This window comes from Podarcis cretensis (genome assembly GCF_951804945.1).
Source record: "Podarcis cretensis genome assembly, chromosome: 3".
Lineage (NCBI taxonomy): Eukaryota > Metazoa > Chordata > Lepidosauria > Squamata > Lacertidae > Podarcis > Podarcis cretensis.
This window is the reverse complement of record NC_137172.1, coordinates 95,250,599-95,273,091: the sequence shown is the minus strand read 5'-3', so window position 1 is coordinate 95,273,091 and position 22,493 is coordinate 95,250,599. Positions and strand designations below refer to the sequence as shown.

Below are 22,493 nucleotides of genomic sequence, written 5' to 3'. Positions count from 1 at the left end.
TCCAACAGAGTACAATTAAATCCCTTAATGTTAGTGAGTAAATTAGGCACATGCTTAACTCTCTTTAAGTTAAATCAATCAGACTAAAGAAGTGAACATTGGCCATATTATTTGTGCGTTGTCTTTAACCACGTCACTTAGGTTTGGAAGCTTCCATTTTTTAAAACAAGGAACCATGAGTATCTTTACAATTCTTTTGGGGGGAATCTGAAGTTCAGTCAGTTAAAATGTTGTGTTTAGCCTGAGAAAAATGACCGTGTTGCATTGATAAAGCACTTCTAAAACACTTCTATTTTTGTGTGTGATGGTTTATTTCAGGGAAGTAATAGAGAAGAAGCCAGAGAAATTTAAAGTTCAGTGCCTAACAGACATCAAAAACTTGTTTCATCCCAACACAGAACCGTTTTACGCTGCTTTTGGCAATAGGCCTGCTGTAAGTACCTTTGTGATATTATTTTATGAGGACTCGTCCATGGTGGAGCTTCTGCAGATAATGTTTGGGGTTCATGCTGTAGTTTCAAGCTACTTGCAATAACACGTTACTTCTATGTGGTTTTGTGAAACATTTCTTCAATCCATATCAATTGGTCAAGTGGAGAGGAACGTGGAAATCTGCACAAACGTCTTACGGGATTGGCAGAAATGTCTTGCGGTTTGTGGGTCTTGACTTTCCTGGTTATCCTCAGTCATCAGATTGATCACGTGAACCCTTTCTTCCAGAATACTCCCACCAATCTGCATCACATTCATACACATGGAGATTTAGCAAGCACATGACTTGACCCTTCTTTGTTTTACCCTGTGAAGTAAAACACATATTATAAGCATTTTAGAAAGGTAAACTGTTTTCGATTTATACTGAAGGGGAACCTACCTTTTGTGTTTGTTGTTTTCCCACCCCCAGGATGTGTATTCATACAAGCAAGTGGGAGTTTCACTAAACAGAATATTCACTGTTAATCCTAAAGGAGAGCTAATTCAAGAGCATGCAAAGACCAACATCTCATCGTGAGTATCAGTTCACTTGCTCCTAATGTGGGGTGGAGTTCTCTTTCTCTAAGTCCTTTGATGCTGGGTGTTACAGTAGAAATTAACTGGACCGCCTTGAAATCACAGAATGGCAGAGTTTAGAGGGACCATGAGCATCATCTAGTTCAGATTGTGATATTATCAAGATTTATTTCAGTTATGTGCTAGGTAATGACTCTGAGATTCAGTAGTTAAAAATGAGAAATTCCCAGTTTTCTTTATTTGAACAAAAAAGCTTGTTTTTCAGCACATTTGCAGCTGTGCCGTTGCATTTAAGCTCCAAGGCAATCCTATGTTAGCTCAGCAGTGCTTCAGCAAATCGTAATGTCACACATCAGATTCAGAAACGGGATATATGACTCTGTGGGTCTGTTGTAATTTCCTTAATTATTCTGTCTTAAAATGTGGATAAAATAGTTGTATTAATGCAGCCCGTGATATCACCACATCCAATTTATTAGGCAGTGGTAATAATAAACTTTTTTCTTTTTGTGCAGGTACGTGAGGCTCTGCGAAGTGGTAGATCACGTATTTCCCCTGTTGAAAAGAAGCCATTCTTCAGACTTCCCCTGTTCTGACACCTACAGTCAGTTCACATATTGGAGAGATCCGCTGCCACCTTTTGAAAACCAGGAGATGCATCCTCATGTGCCATAATAATCGGCTTATGAACCTTCTTGGCAGCAGTTCGAACGCTCTTTGGTGATGCACCTGGATTTTGCCATTTGCAGTTCACCCGGAGTTTGGGATGTAGTGAACATTTTGTTTAAATGTGCAGTTCAGAAATTTCTTTTTTTCTTTTTGTCCTGTAAAGTAACATTTCTGAATGTCACGCTCCCAGATCTCCTGCAGCAGCAGGCTCAAGATACATGCCATATAGTCTTATTACAGAAGGGCATTTCTGAGTGCCTTGATGATGATGATGGGATTTCTAGAAAGCAATGGGTCTTCATTTTTCCCATGCCTGCTTTTTTGTGGGATGTGGTTCCAGTCTGAGGCATCACTTGGGGTCTTCTGGCCCCAAGTTTTCAGGTAGAGAAGGAAGACAGAATTCGAAACCTCTGAGCGGAAATGCCTGCTTTTACTAGAACCGCCACCCTTTGATCCACAAAGTATGATACGATTTATTGAACTAAAGTCAATTGGTCTACACACTCTACAGCTAGTCTATATAGCACACAGCTATCATCACTATTGCTGTACTAGCTTGAACTGGCTGAGTGTGTGGCTCCCAGTTCTATAATGCCAAACTGGATTTTAAACTTGAGGGTTGTTGCTTTTTGTTTTTAAAAAAGCTCTTGTGTGTTTGCATAAGAAACACTGTGGTGCAGCTCCCTTAAAATGAACAAAAGAAGGGGGTTAAGCAGCATTGAGTGCTGCCTGACATGTGTGCATGTTGGCTAATCTGGATCAAGGCTATAATTTACAGTAAGAAAAGGATTGGGACTGGAGCTGCTGTTCTTATTTCACATCAAATTGTGCCTGAATTAAGGAGTGATTGGACATGCTGGCTATTTTGCATTACAATACCCTTCAGGCCATTTCATACGATACAATTGCTCAGATACCTTATGCACCCTTGAGCCAGCTGGGCATGACATACGTACCTGTAAATCGAGACTAGACCCATTGAAATCAATGGTCTTAGAGGTTAGTCATGACTTTGTTGTTTGCCAATCAGTGTGTTTCCCAGCAAAATATATGGAGGTCTTTCCAGGTTGCTGCTTCTGTGTGTGTTCGCCACGAAAACGGGTTCCATTGAAATGCATATGTACCATTCTCGGCAGGTACACGGTATATTGGTTTCCGTCCATAACTGCGAAAAAAGCATTTTCAGAAGTGGCCTTTATTTGCTTGATAAACTTCAAGGGAGCTGTGTTGCTGGGCCAACACTTTTTTTTTTCATTTGCACTATCTGTAGCTGTGATTGATGTGCACTCCTTTGTTGAATGGGGAAGGAGACGGATTTCTCTTGCTATGGTTCTCTCCCCACAACTTTAATATAATTTGAGTGCCATATAATATTACCAGCTGTCACTGGGAGTTTTCTTTTTATGTTTCAATCTTAGGTTTTTTCTTCTCTGCATGATTGCAATAGGTCCCGGTCCCTTTTTTTTTTGGGTAGCTGATGGCATTTGACTGCCTTGAGATTTAATGGCATGCATTACAAGTGAATGTTCCATGTAATTTTTATTTTATTTTTCAGAGAAGCTGCTTTTTATAAGTTGCCAGCCTTCGTTAAAAACACAGGCTTCCACTTGCCGTATGCCAAATAATACTAAAGCAAAACAACAAAAAAGAATCTTTTTTTTTTTAAAAAAAAGTTGCATTGTTTTAAATGATATTTATTTAATCAGGTCATTGGCCATATTCAGCAGGCTCTTCTTGTATCCTTAGGGGGTGTTATCTGATGATAGGCCAGGTGTGATGGTGCCAGATCTGTGGGTTGCTCTCAGATCTCTTTAAATTCAGGATTTGCGGGGTGATTTAACATGAAGTTGCAGGCAAAAGAGCATTGCTGAATTCTTCCCCCGATTGTGCTTCCCCTCTGAAGCTGGTTTCCCCCCGCCATTTTTCTCCTGTTCTTGGAGAGCAGAAGTACTGTAACATGTTGCTGCCCCCAGGAGAAAAGCAACTGGGAAGGAGCCATTTTGGAAGGCACCTTCAGATACACCCCACCCACAGTTTCTTTTTAATTCAGCAGGTTCTCAGTTCATTCGGACAGGTTGTACGGCCATAATATGTACAAAGAGCCTGAAATTGTCGTCTCTGTATTCTGCCTTTAAAAAAAAATGTATTTCATGATTACAGTTTTAATAGGTCAACAGTAAAGAAAATGGTTTCAGTTGAGTCATAATGATTAAGTCACATTATTTTCTTCCTTTAGCATGTGCCCTTTTTTACATGTACTGCGTTGTAGGGAGGTATGGTACCAGTAGTACCACTGGTGAGTTAGGGGCTTCCCCTGCATGTGAAGACAGGCTCTGGCACACTGAGCGGACAAGACCAATTGTGGGTCCAGTGGTCAAAACTGTGGTTTCTGCCTCTACTTCAGAGGGAAGTGAGGGGCAGATGGGTCTCATTAACCTGGGAAGGTAGCTCATCTAGGAGAAGGAAAAAACTGATCCTAAACCTCTGTTGCCCTTGTGGGATAACTTTGGGAGAGTAAAAGTCTAAAGAGTACACCCTACACAGATCTGGAGTGTAGTCCCTAAGATTGCTCTGCTTTCCTTTGGACCACATCAGTGAGGTAGAAAGGGGGGGGGGTCCTGGCAGCCCAGGACCTCCTTACTCACTGCCCAAGCTTGGAAGTCACTTTGGTGCTGCTAATGTAACAATTTGACTTCACCCCTGGAGAGGCACACCATGGTCTCTCTCTCGAGGCAGTCAAATGCCAACTTTCAATGGAACTTAAGTTCACCAGGATGGGTAACCTGTTCTGCTAGATTCAGTGACTTAGGCTGCAATTCTGTACCCTCTACCCTGGGAATAGGTCCCCCTGAAGCCAGTGGGGCTTACTTCTGAGTAGATGTGTATACGGTTGTGCTGTTTGTTCCAGCTAACTTTAGCTGGAATTGGATCCAAATGCTGCAATCCAGCACACAGTTAAATATATATAAATACGTTCGCAACCAGCAGCATCCGCAACCTGCAGTGGCGCGTCTGTGCATGTGCGGGTTGCAATTCGGTGTTTCTGCGCATGCGCAAAGCGCGATTGCCAAAACCCGGAAGTAACCCGTTCTGGTACTTCCGGGTTTCGGTGGTCCGTAACCTGAAAAAATGCGACCTAAAGTGTCTGTAACCTGAGATATGACTGTATATATAAATAAATATGCCTCACTCTGTACTGGATTGCGGCCCTAGTCTCTCTTCTTCCTATCAGCGGTACTTTTGCCATTGACAGTGAAAATGAAATTGGCACCAGAGAGAAATTAGCACTGTGAAACTGCTCTTTCACAGTTCCCACTAGAAACTCAGTGGAGTGACTTCACTTTGGCTTCCTTGGTCCTGGGTCTTGCCAAACAATTATCCTTCTAGGTTTACGGCACAACCTTATGCATATTTACTTGGATGTAAGTCCCACTGTGTTTATTGAAGCTTACTTCCAGGTGTGTATATCAGATTGCAGGCTGCAGTGCAGTTCTATACATCTCTTATCAGAAGTAAGCTCCAGTACCCACCCCCAGAGTGAGTGTATTGGGTTGTAGCCTTCATTCTGTAAGACATGTAGCCCACATCTAGTTTTAGAATAGCCCCATGATTAAGGTGTATGCAGTTGTATGTATGCATGTATATATACAGATGGTGACCATTTTGCATGGAGGTTCTGTTCCTAGCCCCCGTCTGTGTCGGCGAAGCACCCATAAGTCCGCCCTGCCCCTGTTCCACCCCTGTTCTGCCTTCTTCTGGGTCCAAAAGGACCCATGCACTGGTGGTCCTGTGTCAATTGGACACATGCAAAATGGTCTCCACCTGTATTTACAGAGTCTGGTCTCTGCTTACAAGACTGGAAATAAAGTAGATGCGGAGTCTTTCTTTGCTGGGGCAGGATGCTAAGTGCTTCCAAAGGAGTGTGCTTGCCTTTATTAAGTTTACTGGTCCTCCATGAGTCAAAGGGGCACAACACTCTGAGCTAAAACAGCCACAAAATCCCACTGACCGGCTGTTTGACTGGGAAGGAGAATTGGGGCTGGCTAGGACACCTTTCCAAACAGGTGACCAGCAAAACTGTAGCATTAGAAAATAAAATTCTCTTGTCACTGGATTCCAAGCTGAAGAGGGGTTGTGCATACACAGGCCTTGTTTGCACATGGGATCCCCTCCCTTTAATGGTGAGGTACATGCATACAAGCCTGCTACTTTGTGCATCTTGCTCAAGCGTTTTCTCAGTCATTCATGAAAATGCACCGATTCCCACAGAAGTGAATTTGGAGAATAATTGGGTGCATGTGCACGGCGACAAAAACTTGGCGGTGCTGCATAGAAAAGTCCAGGCATTGATCTGAGAAATAGTGGCAATTTAGACTGTCAGATTTACCAAATAAGCAACATGGTATACAATTTTTAGCTTCCAAATCTCTGGTGATGTTTCATAAGCAAAAAACTTCAGCTTGGGAACCAAAAAAGCCATAGAATCCACCTACAAGGATAAGAGATATCAGCTTTAGAGAGACATTTCTCCTGTTGCAGACGGACCCATTACATGCTGAACTGTAAAAATGGACTTGCCAATATTTGTTTTCCCAGTGGTTTAAAACATACTGGGTGTGTAACCCAACCAGAGTTGAGCAATTCTGTACCACATTGCCTTTAACGGGCAAGTTTCTTGACTATCACAGATGAGTTAAGCTCAGCAGCACTTAACGTGGACAGTGTGTGTGTGTGTGTGTGTGTGTGTGTGTGTGTGTGTATCCTAGCTATTTAAGGAGGAGATTTTGAGTTTTGTAGTCACTTAACCCTTGACCTTATTTATAGACACTCTCACATGCCACAAAATGTTCATTTTTGAAGACCCCAGTTGCCTTCCAGCTGACCTGGAACTGCTTGGGTCTGCCATGGTTGTAAGTGATGATAAATTATCTCCTCTAACAGCATTGGGGTTGTTACCTAATTGAAGCTGTGGATTTTCTTCAGGTTCATGTGAAACTATTTGCAGAGAATAAAGCTGTTACTAAGCCCTGTTACACTTTTGGCTTCAAGTTACTTTTTAAAGCAGATTTGAAGATCACTCTGCATATACCCTGTTGAATGCAATTGCATAGGGTATCTACAAGGACATTTCCCTCAACTATTTTTGATGGTCATTGGGAATAATAGATGTAAGATTTTTTTAAAAAAATATTTGTTCTAATTTAAAGATGAAAAACAGCAACAGGTACACAGTTTCTAAATAGGTTCACTTTGACTGAGCTGTTCTTATGCACACATTTCAAACTGCGTTGTTGAATTCCCAAAGAACAAAATAAACCTGGAATAGCTGAATTACTTCATATTCTTTCTGTGAAAGAAAAAGAAAACTGTTCACTTTGCTTTCAGTGTACTGGTGGTTTTCTGTTACAGAAAAACGTACCTTTTCTAATGCACTCTAAATGCAAAAATGCAAATCCAGTATATGCTCTGTTTGTATGTTTCCCCATCTTCTAAACTAGAATATGCCAGAAGTGTATCCTTGTTTATTTTCATACATTTAAATGGCCATTTAGCTCCACAAGTGCTACATGAAATGAAGAATATCAGTGTGTTGAAAATTACAACAATGCTTGATGTAATTTGAGGGTCAGAGGAAAGATTTTTTTATTTTATTTTTTAAAAATATATATTTTAGGACTGTTAATGTTTCTGGAAACTATTTCCTCTGTATATGTATGCATCAGTGCAATAAATTAAAGAAAATAAGGTAACATCTCATTTTGGTGATGAGCTTAATGCAAAGTATATATATATTGTAATAAATGCAATCCAATTAAAATGTTTTGAAAATCCAGCTGCTGGGTGCAAATTGCTTTTTTAAAAATGCATACCAGACAGGATTCAGTCCAAGTTAATCACTTCACAGTCTTGAGTTCAGCAGGAAAAATTTTAGGCAGATACTTAAACCCCTTGAAATTGTCAGGAAGTAAACTCTGTGGTCCTAAGCATCTTTCCTCAGGCCCGGGGTGTGTGTCAAATGCAACCTTCTTCCTGACCTTTGAGACTCCCCTACACTGGCCACATCTCACCAGCCATGCTTTGCACCCTCCTTGAATATTTGAGTGTGACTGGAATATGTCATTGAGCTCAGATAATGATATCTTTGCTCCGCAGTTTTCCTCCCACAACCCTGCTTTTTAAAGCTGAAGTGCCCCATTCGGGTTTTCCATGGATTGTTGTTTGTTCCGATTCAGCTTTAAAGAGCAGGTTTTTGCAGGGAAACCTCTGGAGCCAAAGAAAAAAGAAGAGAGAGAGAGAGAGAGAGTGGTCAGGCACAAATCTTTAAAGTTGTGGCCCAGGCCTGGAAAGTGTGGAGGAAAGGTAAGGTGGATAAGCTCTGAGTGTGTGTAGAAATTAGTCTGCTGCACAGAGGTAAATGTCACATTTGGTTCTTCGCCCATTTTTGCCTCTGGCGCAACCAACTGCTCCCTGGTGGCCCCAGCGAGAAGCCCACAACCTGAAAAATGTTCTTCACTCTTTTGCTTAGGAGTAAATCCCATCGAACTAAGTAAGGCTTACTCCTTAATAGCTGCATTTGGGATTACATTCTAAGAGTGTTTGTATGGTGTGCTGTGCTTGGATGACAATTTTTGACCCCTGTTCTGCTGTTTTCAATGTGTGTGTCTGTCTGTGTCCATGTGTGTTTATTCCTGTTCTCTGTCGGGAGTAAGAAATGACTCAAATATGGTGCTGGCCTTTGCTGTAACATTGGCTCAATTTTCCAGCATAGGAAACCCGACGCGACCTGCATTTCTTTGGCTCCTGCCTTCCTTCCATTTCCTCCACAATAGGGAAGCTGCTTCTTTCAGCTTTTCCATTCACTGAAACATTTCAGACGTTTAATGAGATGCTCCAGGCCTCTTCCCCCTCTCCACCCCGGGGGAAGCACAGACACCAAACACACCTTTATCTTAGGCTGCTTTTAGTAGAAATGATCGACGAGTTAGCAGAGCCAACATGCAAACACCCCCTGCCCTCCCCAATCCCTCTAAATTCATTGGAAGCTCTTATCGTACATAACTGAGGGAAACGGAAGAGTTGGGTTGCTATCTAGAGTGGCTCACTTCGAGAGCTGTTTTGACTTCCCTAAAGCCTGATTTCCAAGGGTTTTTAAAAGCCTCTTGTGATGTCAGGTGTTCTCTGTGCTGACAGGCGTCTGTTTATTGATTCAGGAAATCCATCTTGCCTGGCTTTTAACAAGGTCTGCAAGCAAGTCGGCCCCTTCCGGATTCTAATTCATTGCTTTTTCTGAATGGGAGACTGCTGCGGAGGTGTCCGGTTTCACGAGCTGAGAACATACTCTGTGATGCCTCTTTCTGCCTTTTCATTTCTTTTTGTTTTCTGCAACCTTCACAAGGCGGTTATATTCTCTGGCGGATAATAATAATAATAATAATAATAATAATAATAATAATACAAGCAGACTAGAACAGCTGTTCAAGTTTCTTTAGCAAACCACACAAACAGCCTTTCCCAAGAAAGTTAAAAAAGAAACCTACACTTTTTACATTAAAAATTGTTTTCATGAAACTGTCTTGAGCCAAAATATTTTATTGCTGTTTATGTCAGTTGAGTTTAGACTGCATCACAGGGAGAGGTTCTGCATATTTTGCTAACAGGCCTCCTCGATCAGACCCTTTGAGACAGCATTAATTGGAAAATGCAAGAATGCAATTCTGTGCACATGTTATATATGCTAGGAAGTGCCCCTCGTTGAACGGAGTGTCTTTCTGAGGAAACATGCAAAGGATCGGCCTGCATTCCAATGAAATGCTCTTCAATCAGTGTTGCTGCCTCAGAAGAACTGCCAACTGGTCTTCAAATAGCAAGTGGGCCAATGACATCCTGTTCTCACAGGGGCCAAGCATGCAAATAAAGAGTTGCCGTTTTCTTTCAATGGCCCAGCTCTGTAGTCATGCAGATCAACATTTGATGATCAACATTTTGAAGTCCCATTGACTGCAGTGGGAGAGAGGTAAACCCCTGTTTAAATCTCTTGTTGCAACCAGCAGGAGATAAAAAAATGTTTTGAGGTTGACTAGTTCATCTCAGGGTAGGCTAGGTAGCAAAGGGTAATTTCAGGAGATGTGGCTGTGAATAGTGTAACGAGCTAAACCAGCTGACATTCCTCTTTGCTACAAACTATAGTCATACCTCAGCGCCTGAATGCCTTGGGAGTAGAATGTTTCAGCTCCCAAATGATCGAAAACTGGAAGTGAGTGTTCCAGTTTTCAAATGTTCTTTTGGAAGCTGAACATCCTCCGCGGCTTCTGATTGGCTGCAGGAGCTTCCTGCAGCCAACCAGAAGCCGTGCTTTGGTTTCCGAATGTTTTGGAAGTCGAATTGACTTCCGGAACGGATTCTGTTCGACTTCGGAGGTATTGAAGGTGCAGGAGCCCTGTCCTCTTTGGCACCCGAGGGGGCGTGTTTCCTTAAGAACTAAGCATCCCAGAATTCCTTTGTTCTGGCATTTCCTATATGCACGTGCAGGAGAATCCAGCAGGACGTGCCAACCAGCTGACAGCAAGAGACTGAGACACACCACACATACAGAGGAACAGCATAATAACCAGGGACAGTTAGGGACAGTGGCAGTCAATGCTGCCAATAGGATTTAAATCAGCCTTTCTCAACCTGTGGGTCCCCAGATGTTGTTGAACTACAACTCCCATCACCCCTAGCTAGCAAGGCCAGAGCTCAGGGATGATGGGAGACCCACAGGTTGAGAACCGCTGATTTAAATGGAAGTAAATGAGTTTGGCATCTGGTCTCCAGAGTGCAGAGAAGAACTGGTTTTCGATCTCAGAGACAGGGCACGGCATGTAAAAAGCATGTGTGCCTTACGTCCCCAACCGAACCGTATCTACTAAGAAGTAAGTCCCATTGAATTCAACGGGGTTTACTGCTGGATCAGAAGGTCGGCGGTTCGAATCCCCACGACGGGGTGAGCTCCTGTTGCTCGGTCCCTGCTCCTGCCAACCTAGCAGTTTGAAAGCACATCAAAGTGCAAGTAGATAAATAGGTACTACTCCAGCGGGAAGGTAAATGGTGTTTCCGTGCGCTGCTCTGGTTTGCCAGAAGTGGCTTAGTCATGCTGGCCACATGACCTAGAAGCTGTACGCTGGCTCCCTCGCCCAATAAAGCGAGATGAGCACCGCAACCCCAGAGTCGGCTACGACTGGACCTAATGGTCAGGGGTCCCTTTACCTTTACCTTTGCTAAAGTGGGGCGAGGATTGCTGCTTTAGGGCTCAGCCACACTTCTGCTTGTCCCATCTGAGCGGTTTACTGTTTACCCTGCTGCTTCCCCCTGGAAAACCCACTCTTTACTGCTGAATCGGAGCAAATGTCAATCCATGGAAAGGTTTGCCCACTTCAGCCCCTGCTTAAGTCCCTGCTTAAGTCCCTTTAGGCCACTTAAGTCCCCTTAGAAAACTTTGGACCACTTCAGCCAACCGAACCCAATTAGCCCATTTAAGTCCCCCTTCGCCAACTTAAGTTGCCTTCACCAACTTAGCCAACTTAAATCCCCTTAGCCAACGTAGCCCACTTAAGTCCCCACTTAGCCCACTTAAGTCTCCACTAAACCAGCACCACACTATGGCTTCACTTTTTTTGGGGGGGGGGGAACCCAGAATTTTGGAGTCACCTGATAATGAAGCTGTGATAGTGGCAGGGAAAACAGGGGTCTGGACGAGCCCTTAGTGTACAGTTAATACGTAAAAGGTGAAAAAGGAAAAGATTTATACGTATGCCATGCTGCAGTTAGACAGCCGGAAATAGAGGCATTTAAACAAAGGAAACGAAAAGGAGGCAAAGGATAATCCAGTTGATCCTCAGTTATTTTCTAACACAGATCAGAGGGTGTGTGTGTGTGTGTGTGTGTGTGTGTGTGTGAGAGAGAGAGAGAGAGAGAGAGAGAAGAGTCTGTGTTGGGCTCAGAGAAATGGTCCTTAGGCACTGTTAATAACCTGAGTGCCATTCGTTTGCCAGGAAATAAGAGCAACAGAGCCAAATAAGTCAGATTCAAAGGAACAGCTTGCCTTTGACTAATATGTGTTTGAGTTTCAGCTTGACTTCGCCCTAAGCCAAGATTTTGAATTGCTGAATTAAGTGCAAACGTGACGGGAGATTTGAATCAAAACAACTTTGTACTTGCTTGGCCAAGGCGTTATTTGCGAAAAGATGCTCTTGCCAGCTGTTCCTGCGACCTGGCTCTGAAGATTTCAAGAATCCCAAACATGCCATTCCGAAACAGTTAGTACTCTTTTTGTATGTATGTGTGTGTGTAAATAAATTTTATTGGTTTTACAATTTCAACTTCAAATAGTTAGTACTCTTAATTCTGCCTCATGGCAGAGATAGGCAAATCATAGAACCGTGGAGCTGGAAGGGATCCTGTGGATCACCTAGCCCAACCCCCAGCAATGCAGCTGCCCCATATGGGGCTCGAACCTGCAACCTTGGTGTTATCAGCACTGCACACTAGCCAAGTGAGCTATGCAGTGGTATAAAATCTGACAATTCAGTTTCTCATTTTTGTCAGTCTTCAGTTCTCCACATTTCAACATCAGTATGTAAAAGGTAAAGGTAAAGGGACCCCTGACCATTAGGTCCAGTCGTGGCCGACTCTGGGGTTGCGGCGCTCATCTCGCTTTATTGGCCAAGGGAGCCGGCGTACAGCTTCCGGGTCATGTGGCCAGCATGACTAAGCCGCTTCTGGCGAACCAGAGCAGTGCACGGAAACGCCGTTTATCTTCCTGCCGGAGCGGTACTTATTTATCTACTTGCACTTTGACATGTTTTCGAACTGCTAGGTTGGCAGGCAAGCGTTTTAGTGCGAACTTCTTCTAATGTGCAAGTTTTTGCGAAGCAGTTTGGAGAAGCGTGGCTTGCAAACGATGCCAGTGTGTCCGCTCCCCTATAAGGTAGGTTTGCCTTTCAATGTGAGATCAGGTGAGATCGAAGCCCTTTAAGGCCTTTTACAAAACTGCAGTATGCATATCTATCCAGAAATAAGTCCCGTCGAGCTACTGTGGAAGCGGCTGTAGGTCAGCAGCTATAGGATTTTCAGCCATCCCTATTTGGGGCTGCCGTGTTGGCTTCTGAGGCTGAAGGGGAAAGCGAAAGAGGGAAGGTCATTTTGCACAGTGACAACATCTGCATCCCAAGCCAGAGACGGTTACTGCGCTAGACAAAAGAGCGAGACCATCAGTCATGTGAGCCTGGAGTTAAAGCCATCTGGCTTGTCTGAAACAACACCAGGTGTTAGCAGCAAAGGCAGATTTCCTGTGTTACAATATTGGCTCAGAGGGATAAGCAGGCGGCCTGCCTCTACTGCAGCAATGCAGGGAGCTGTAGATTATTGGTGTGTAAAAATAAAAAAAAAAAGGTGAGGAGCCAGGCTTTAGCTATGAGGAGGGTTTAGGATAGTTTCCCTTTCAACCACAGGGCTTTCAGAGACACAAGGAAAGGGGAAACTAATGCCAGTTGAGTGTGACTTACTCCCAGGTAAGGGTGGAGTCCAATTAATCCATTTGCACTCACTGAGGGGCTTTTGAGGTACAGTAGACCTGTGTCTATACATACTATACATACTCTGTCCTCCATTTGCACAAGCAGGAAACATTAGTTGAGGTCGGTAGCGTATCGTGGGTTGCTAGCGCCCGGGGCAATGCGTGGAGGTGGGAGGGAGGGAAACCATATGCATGCACATTCAATTGCCCAACAGCATCCACATCACCTAGGAGATCTCAGCCACATAGATAAGAAAAGGAGAGTGGGTCTGTTGTCCAGAGAGGTCACCTCCTGGTTCACATGGAGAAGCCATTTTCAACGGAGCTCAGCTACGGAAGCATACCGAGGCACATTGAGGCAGCAACGGGTGTTGAAATTTTGCACCCCTCACAATTTTGCGCCAGGGGCTACTGTCACTGTGTCCCCCCCTCCCATGCTATGCCACTGGCAGAGGTTAAGGATACATTCCCACTAGGCAAAAACACTTGTGCAGGGTGCAGAGCAGGGGTCAGGGGAGGGTATGTGTGGTTGGGGAGGGGGGCGTGGTCTAGGGAGAAACCTCAGAACCCAGCTTTAGGTTTCCTATCCCTGCATTTGGAGGAGAGGGGAATTTTGTTGGTTCCTTCAGCGTTTCACCACCACCAACACTTTCCACTCTCTTCTGGAGGGTCCCCCCACAACTCCATGGAGCAGATTTTGAGGGTGTGATGAGGGCTGCAGGGTAGAGTGAGAATTGGCCAAATTTCATTCCTTCCTCTTCTGTTAGAGGACCTCTCACGCCATTCTACGAGAGCAAGGGCACCAATTTGGATCCCACATGAAGCGTGCGTAGGATTGTCGCCTCACAGTGCCTGCCTACACGTGTTTCCTCAAACGTAAGAGCTGAGAGGGGCCTGCTCCCTGGTTAGGTGGTATGTAAATGCAAGAAACACATAAGCCAATAGGAGTTACATGGCTCGGGGAAACGATGTGGTTATTATGCCTACAATGAAAAGGAAACGGAACGCAATGTCACCACATGGCAACCACTTCAAATTAACTGCCATTCCATAATGGCAATGGTTGGATGTAGTGGGCTACAGAAACACGCCATTAGCATCTGTGTCAACTGAGATAATGGCTTAAAAAAGAGAGAAAAAGCTAAGCCTGGTGACCTTGGCTGTTTTTGAACCACTTTTGCTTCAAAGTCTGTTATTAACTCCTTATACAGTGGTACCTCAGGTTAAGAACTTAATTCGTTCTGGAGGTCTGTTCTTAACCTGAAACTGTTCTTAACCTGAGATATCACTTTAGCTAATGGGGCCTCCCCCTGCCGCAGCGCGATTTCTGTTCTCATCCTGAAGCAAAGTTCTTAACCCGAGGTAATATTTCTGGGATAGCGGAGTCTGTAACCTGAAGCGTATGTAGCCTGAAGCGTATGTAGCCTGAAGCGTATGTAACCCGAGGTACCACTGTAATGAGAGTCATTGTTTTCTGCATTTCCTGCAGTTTGTACATTTGACCACAAGGTGCCACTGTGTAACTCATGCTGAAACCAGCGGTATTTGTCTTCTCTATTCCATCCACCCCTTCTGAGGGACCAAATCTGAGGGACTGGGCTGTTTTACCATGCCCAGTGCCACCAGAGTAGCCTATTTTTGAAATGTCTTTGCTGATTGGATGATAATTCACTAATCATAAGGCCCCCGGTGTACCACGCTAATGCCATCGTCTTAGTCTACCCTAGTGATGGCTTCACATGATTGCTCTCCCCGCTACCGTAGATAAGGTGGCATTTTACAGTCCACGAAAGCTCCATACCAGAGTCCAGTCAGGAGTAGGGAAAATGGGGTGCTCCAAAGTTGTCCAGGGCAAACAATTATATCTAGGAAGTGTAAGATGTTTAGTAGGGCCAATTCTGGGGTGAAGTCTAATACTTGCTTAGCAACAATGCCCATTTACACTACAAAGAACTCATAACCCACCTACTTTCAGCAGCCAGAAACACCATAACCAGACACTGGAGAGACCTGTCAGGAGTAAGCATGGACCAATGGTACCAAATAGTATGGGAAACAGCCCTACTAGAAAAATTAACTAATAAACTGAAACTGACACAGGGACAAACAGAAGAAGACACCTTCACCCCGGTATGGCTCCCCTTTATCACGTACACAGCCCCACAAGACAATGACAATAATCCACCAACAGCATACAAATCAATATGGCTAACCTGATCCAAAACACCCACCCACCTCACTCACACACGAAAACAAAGATCACCACAGCCAATCACAAACAAACAATCACATCCTAGGCCAACCCCAACCTCTCTCACCACCAAAGGAACACAAGTGAACAACACAAGCACGCTGACACCAAACTACATACATTAAACATAATAGAAACATCGCTACCCGACCCCACCCCCATCCATCTCCCCTCCCTCCACCCCGCCTTTCTTTTTTTTTTTCTTCTCCCCCTAATGCCTCAACAAATGAAATGGATTTGTAAAAATGTTACATGGGGGGAAAAAAATACAAGGCATTACACTTACACTGTAAAACAAGAAAACCCTTAATAAAATATTTTTTTAAAAAAAAATATCTAGGAAGTGTACCCCAAATGCGAATTTATTGTCCCTTAAAAACATTGGCATAAAGATAGATAGTGTTCATATTTTGTCAAGTCTTCTTGAATTTCCTAACCACTCCATTGTTTATATGTATTCCATTCCATTACTTACATCATTTGGGGGAAACCTGGTGTCCCACCAGCATCTGAAGTCTGATTGGTGGGAATGCATGACACACCCACCTCTGTTGCCATGGTTATGGTCAGACCCTTAGAGATGCATTTTGCTATCTACCTCCTATCCTTCCTCTCCAAGTTGGAGACTTTTTGCTCCTGCAGGATTTTGACTGGCTGGTTGTTTGGTATTAAATTTATTTTTGCTGTTTCCAGGTTCCTGCTATTGCAAGTCCCCCCCCCCAATAATTGTTGATGTAAGCTGGCTTGGGCACTGCTTTTAAGCCGGGAAATCAATACACCAGTGTTTTAAATAAAGAAATCAGACAAAACTTGTGTATAGCTAGAGATAAATTTGCCAATGTCTGTTTATCTTTATTTTTAGTTCAGTTCACTCCTTTTTGTGATTTTTTTTTAAAAGTCTGCACAGCAATTTGTACACAGTTCTGTGTATATTCATTCTAATATACAGGTTTGTATTGGCAATTTGTTTGCGATATAATGATTTCCCGCCTATGTTCCTTTCACTTTTTGGTGCATACTTTCCATGAATACACACATTTTTTCTACTTTCTTCTTTTTTTTTTTTTTTGGCTGGGGAACTGCCTCACAACATTCGCCCCAGTCTGCAGATACCAGGCTGGTCCACTTTATGCATGACAGCTTCCACATTGTAGGAAGGCCCATGTTCAGACTTGTGTATGACACCATGTCTGAAAACCATGCAAGAGTCTAATCTGCCATTGTTAGACATGGTTGGAGACAGCACCCATAATACTCTTGTCCCCTCTTCCAGAGACATATTTCTTTTGTTTGTTTGCTTGCTCTGGAGGGTAGGACTCGAACCAATGGCTTCAAGTTACAGTAAAGGAGATTCCGACTAAACATTTGGAAAAAGTTTCAGACAGCAAGAGCAGCTTGACGGTGGAACGACCTCCCTCAGGAACTTGTGGATTCTCCTTCCGTGGAGGTTCCTTCCTTCCTTCCTTCCTTCCTTCCTTCCTTCCTTCCTTCCTTCCTTCCTTCTAATTTTTATTGATTTTCTTTTCTCAAAACAAGTATCCACTATCATTACTGAACATTCATTTTCCAATTTCCCCCCTTCCCTGTTGACTTCCCTCAACTACCGTTTCTGGTTTATTACAGATGATACATTCTGCTGTTTATTTATAATATTATGGCATCACATTGCTGTACTCCTTGTTCTCTGTAAATAAAATTGTAAATGTTTATTTAAATCCTGCCAGCGAGACCATTTCTTTCTGTTGTTTCTGCAAGTATATCGTAAAGCGTTCCCATTCTTTTTCAAAGTCACTATTGTCCTTTGCACACAGTTTGCCCATTAACTTTGCTAACTTTGGAGGTTTCTAAGCAGATGTTGGACGGCCATCTGCCATGGATGCTTTGGCTGAGATTCCTGCATTGCAGGGGTTGGACTAGATGACCCTCGGGGTCTCTTCCAACTCTACGATTTTGTGGTTCTATGATTCTAAGGGAGAGCCTGGGGCCTTGGCAGTTATTCCCTGAGCAAGCACACCTGGTAACAGCCTTGTCCACCGCCGTGAGTTGGATTGCATTTCTATTTAAATCACAGCCATTATTCCTCACGTAGGTGCAAAGCAGCAAATGCAAATTTAATGCAAATCCCTCTTCCTTTTCCTTTTCCTTCTCAAGAGAGGATGCATTTTCTTCCTTTTCCTTTTTTTCTTTTCAGGGAATCCGTGAGTGGCTACCCTCGCCCTGAGCCGTTCTTTGCAGCTTCCAGAAGATGGTGCCCTGCTGTCAGGAAACAGACATGAAACACACACACACAAACACACACCCCACCAGCAGTCATTCCAGTCCATTGGCAGAATGTCATGCTGAACGCTTTGTGTCTGTCAGCACATTCCTGGAAGGTCACAGCAAATGAAGAAGACTCCTGTGTGTAGGAGCTGGAGAGAGAGGAATATATATATGTATACACACACACACACACACACACACACACACACAGTTGCGTCACATGGCGGCCTTTTGGCTTCAGCCACTCGATTCCTGCAGTTATAAACCTTTCCCAATTGTTATTCGGCTGCTTCCTCCGCAGGCCAAGGCAGGATATTCATGACTGACTGGCCCCTGGAAGCTGGAAAGACTCCAGTTACTTTCCATAGCACGGTTTCTGCTCACTTCCCTCCCGTCACAACCCGCCCCTCCCTTCCAGGACTGAAATATCCTGTGGTTCTGGTTAGTGCTCCCTCCGGATACGCAGCCACCAGAAGCATATGCCCCCCCCCCCGTCCTCCATATGATACAGCCGAGGCTCGTTCAGCATAGCTAATTCCGATGGGGGCTTTATTTAGACGGAGACATTGAGCAGCCTTGCTGTGGACTCCGGTCGTTTGACTCGACTGCGTGTCTGGATCCCGAACGGAAAGGGGAGGCTTCCTCCGGCAGTTCCTGCCACTTATGTTGCCACCGGGCTTTGCATATGTTTTGCAAAATATTTAAATCTAATGAGCTGCAGCTTTGGCTGGCTGAGTTGCCGGGCTGTTTCGCCTGGCTTGCTCTCTGCCTTTTGCAGTCGCAACCCAGAACGGTGGGTTAGGAGCCGGTTCTCATTTTTCTAATCTTAAATTCAGCACTACAGGTTTCTGCAGCAATTTTGTGTGTGTGTGTGTGTGTGTGTGTGTGTGTGTGTTCTTCAGGGTGCATTTCTCCTAATAAGCAGGATTTGTCTGCAGTTCGGGCTCCGGTACACATTTTGGCAAGCGATTTTCTCCTCATATATTGCATGTTTGTGTGTTGTTTTCATCAGTATGCTCATTTTTATATGCGCTTCCCTCTAACATATGCCTATTTGTGGAGATCAGTTAGTTGGAGAACCGCATTGCAAAATTCAGATAAATGCAAATTTCAAAGGTGTGTGTTTGGATTTGATATCCTGCTTTATCACTACCCTAAGGAGTCTCAAAGTGGCTAACAATCTCCTTCCCCTTCCTCCCCCACAACAAACACTCTGTGAGGTGAGTGAGGCTCACCTCAAAGAAGTGTGACTGGCCCAAGGTCACCCAGCAGCTGCATGTGGAGGAGTGGAGACCCGAACCCCGTTCACCAGATTACGAGACTACCGCTCTTAACCACTACACCACTACAGCACACTGGCTCATATCATAGAGTTGGAAGGGACCCTGAGAATCATCTATTCCAACCCCTTGCAATGAAGGTATATGCAGCTGTCCCATGCAGGGACCAAGGCTGCAACGACTGTGTTACAGGTCTCATATTGTTACAGAAAGTGTGAATTTGATAAACTCAGCTTTAAATGTGAACTGAATTGCATTTCTCCCTCACCCCTAGCGGGTTGTCCCACTTCTTTTCAGGATGACATAATTGAATCTGACCTAAACACTCCACGTCTCCCCCGCCAGTTCAAAACCTCCCTCTTCCTTCATCCATAACGCAGGCTCATTCCTGTGGGTCAGTCTACACTTTGACCATTGTTTCCCCAACCTTTCTTGATCCACACCTAAACCACAAGATGGACCTGATTGTCATTTCTTAAATACGATACATAGCATCTGCTGTAGATGTGAGTGCTTCTCCCACCCAGGGATGTAGTGCAGGGCATCACCATGACCGTACGTATGGCCATACCTCCAAGAAGAGTCCACAGTCACACCCTCAAGAAGAGTATGAAAATGCAAACAGTTGTGTCGGTCCATTATATTTCTACAGAGAGAGTGGGTTGGGGAAGTTGGAGACGCACACACACAAACAGCTGTAGTATATAACACAATAACCAATGGGTTTGGGTCACCTCTCTGTCTCCATTGAACTTGGTGGTGCTTCCCAACCAGACCAGATACAATGAAGGCTGGAGGGTAAGTCCTCTGTTGTAATTCTACAAGGGAGAATTTTGTCAAGTGTTTCTGGTCATGAAGGAGAGACGGGGAGTTGCACTTACTGCAGTTCCCTCTTCTTCATTTCCTTCCTTCCTTCCTTCCTTCCTTCCTTCCTTCCTTCCTTCCTTCCTTTCTTTCTTTCTTTCTTTCTTTCTTTCTTTCTTTCTTTCTTTATGTTTAGCATCCTAACCAATCCAGGCACTTACCAGACCTAGACCTGTTTAGCTTTAGCAAGGTGGTGGCCTCCTTACCGCACACAACCATGGAGGAGTTTGTTGCTCTGTTGGAACTCCTATCTCTGATCCACCCTGTTTTCTCTCCTCCTCTTCTCTACAAAACAATCAGTTTCTGTTGCGGGGGGACAGTGTCACTGGTGCAACCATCTTAGGACTTGTGGTTCCCATCCTACCTTGAAGTCCAACAGCATCTGGAGATATTGGGAATGTCTGTGCTGAGAGAGTTTGAGATGAAGCTCATCCACCTTCCAAAAGCCACCGACGGGTTTTATGGGTTGTGAGTTTCATGCTGTTATGATGGTCTAGCACTGCATGAGCCACCTCTCCCCCAGTTGATTGCCAGTACAATTGGTCCAAAGTAGGTCAAAGATGGGGAGCAATTTATATACATTTGGCCAACGTCGGACCTGTTGTTCTTTTCTGCTGTCTGCTTGCTTATGAGAACAATATGCTGAACTAAATCAGCCCTTGGGGTTGCTCCATGCAAGGCTGATCATTGAAAACACTCCGAATTACTTGATTGTTGCAATACGAAGAGAGGAAGCGCTGCGTGTAGCCGATGAGGTAGCATCAGATAATGTGTGACTGCTGTTTAAATGGAACTTGTGCAGAGTGGAAGATGGTAGGGGTGAGATTTGCTTTCCCCTGGGTGACTTCTTCCAGTGCATCATCATCATCAACAGCACCAACAACATGGTAAGCTGTTTGTGGTAGCTGACCTGTTCACCACCCACTTTTTTCAGATTCTCACTACTCCTTCAATACCAAGGAGGGGTTGCACTGACATGCTTAAAATCCAGTTTGAACACACTGAGGAAGGGGGGACTGCAGACAGAGCGCCACCCCCTGGGCTTGCCTTGCAAATGTCCGTCCACCTCGATGGCTGCATATCATAGAATCGTAGAGTTAGAAAGGACCACAAGGGTAATCTAACCCAACCCTCGCCAATCCAGGAATCTTTTGCCCAATGTGGGACTTGAACCCTCCACCCTCAGATTAATAGTCTCATGCTCTACCAACTAAGCTATAGCATGAACGGGATCTACATGGTAAGCGCCAGGACATTCCTAAAGCAAACCTCTTTGGAAGAAAAAGAGAAGTGTACGTGCTCTTTCTTTGCCCCTCGTGAAAATAAATAAATCAGGGTGTTTCTTTGTTTCTGCAGCTCGGTCTGTTCTTGGCATGCGGGCCGTTTACTCATATTATTGCAGTGAAGTACAGTAAGCTGTCCACACTGTGCCTCAACGTCAGCTTTCCTGGGTCCATTCAAGGCACTGGAAAATAATGAAAAGCATATTGTGTAACTCAGGAATGTGTCTCTTTCATCAGCCATCTTTCAGAATTACCACTTTGTTTGCGTTCCTGACAACTTGTAAATTACTTAATGCCGCTGGCAGATTGAGCAGATTCCCTTTGCTCATTCAGACCACATTTCCTACTGCTGTAGAAACGAATACTATAGAACCAAAAAAGAAATGAGGGGGCGGGCGGGCGGGGGGGGGGGGGGTCAAAGAAAAGAAAAGTCAGCATGGTCAGACATCCTCAAACCAATTGTTAGCATCTCTGGAAGGGCTTCAATTTCGCTAACTCGGAGCCGGCACCTAAAATACACAGTTGACAGGCTGCAAGACTTTGCCTCGCCAAATATAACTTGTCCAAGGCCTAAGTAAAAACACATGACATATATCCTGTTTACACTTCCACAATTATAATAATTTCAAACTCTGCCGAAGAATTATGAAACAGCCTTTCCATTTTAAGACTTCAAACCCTTATCCACACAGCTGCTTGTCAGCCTTTGTCATTTACTGAGACACTTCTTCGATATGGTCAGGAGGTTGACCAATGGCACATTGGAAGGCCAGGAACCAGAAACCTACATCGAATGGGTTTTGTGCCGATGAGATAACTCAGGGGTAGAGTGTGTAATTTCAACGTCTCTGACATCTCCAGACAATGGGTCTGAAGTAGGAGGGTCAGGAAAGACATCTGCCCCCCCCGAGAGCTGATGCCAATCTCTGTCAATCAGCTGTGCCATTGGTCTCAGTAAAGGAAAGACACAGGGGGTGGGATCGGATTTTCATGCCGGTTGCAGAAAGGAGAGTTCGGAGCTCCTTGAAATGTTTGCCAAATGACCCCATGGCACTCTCAGTTTTACAACATATTGCTCTACTGTATTTGCTGGCCATCTCAACAGTTGCTTCTTTCATTTTTATAAGGGTTCTTCTTCTTGCAAGCTATTAGGCCCATCCACTTGGGTATCATATATAGCCAGCTTGATGACTGTGGTGTCACCTACTCAACGACATCATGAATGGGAAAGCATTTTCTCCCTGTGGCTCAGGCCTACTGAGCTATTATTGCCCAAAATGGCAGGGGGAATGAAACACCATTTTGGCTCGTCCTTTTTT

General features: G+C 44.3%; 1 protein-coding gene across 6 annotated transcripts in view; it reads left to right on the top strand.

Moving 5' to 3' along the window:
- LPIN1 (lipin 1) overlaps positions 1-7,513 on the top strand; it is a 92,646-nt gene extending 85,133 nt beyond the window's left edge. For 5 of the 6 annotated variants that reach the window (XM_079970420.1, XM_079970419.1, XM_079970418.1 and 2 more), the window contains 3 exons: positions 319-433; positions 905-1,008; positions 1,527-3,879. In XM_079970420.1, the coding sequence (XP_079826546.1) occupies positions 319-433; positions 905-1,008; positions 1,527-1,686 (379 nt within the window). In that variant the 3' untranslated portion in view covers positions 1,687-3,879. Of the gene's footprint in view, positions 1-318; positions 434-904; positions 1,009-1,526 lie in introns of all 6 variants that reach the window. The other variant, XM_079970417.1, reaches the window with a different exon arrangement.
- The last annotated feature ends 14,980 nt before the right edge of the window (positions 7,514-22,493 follow it).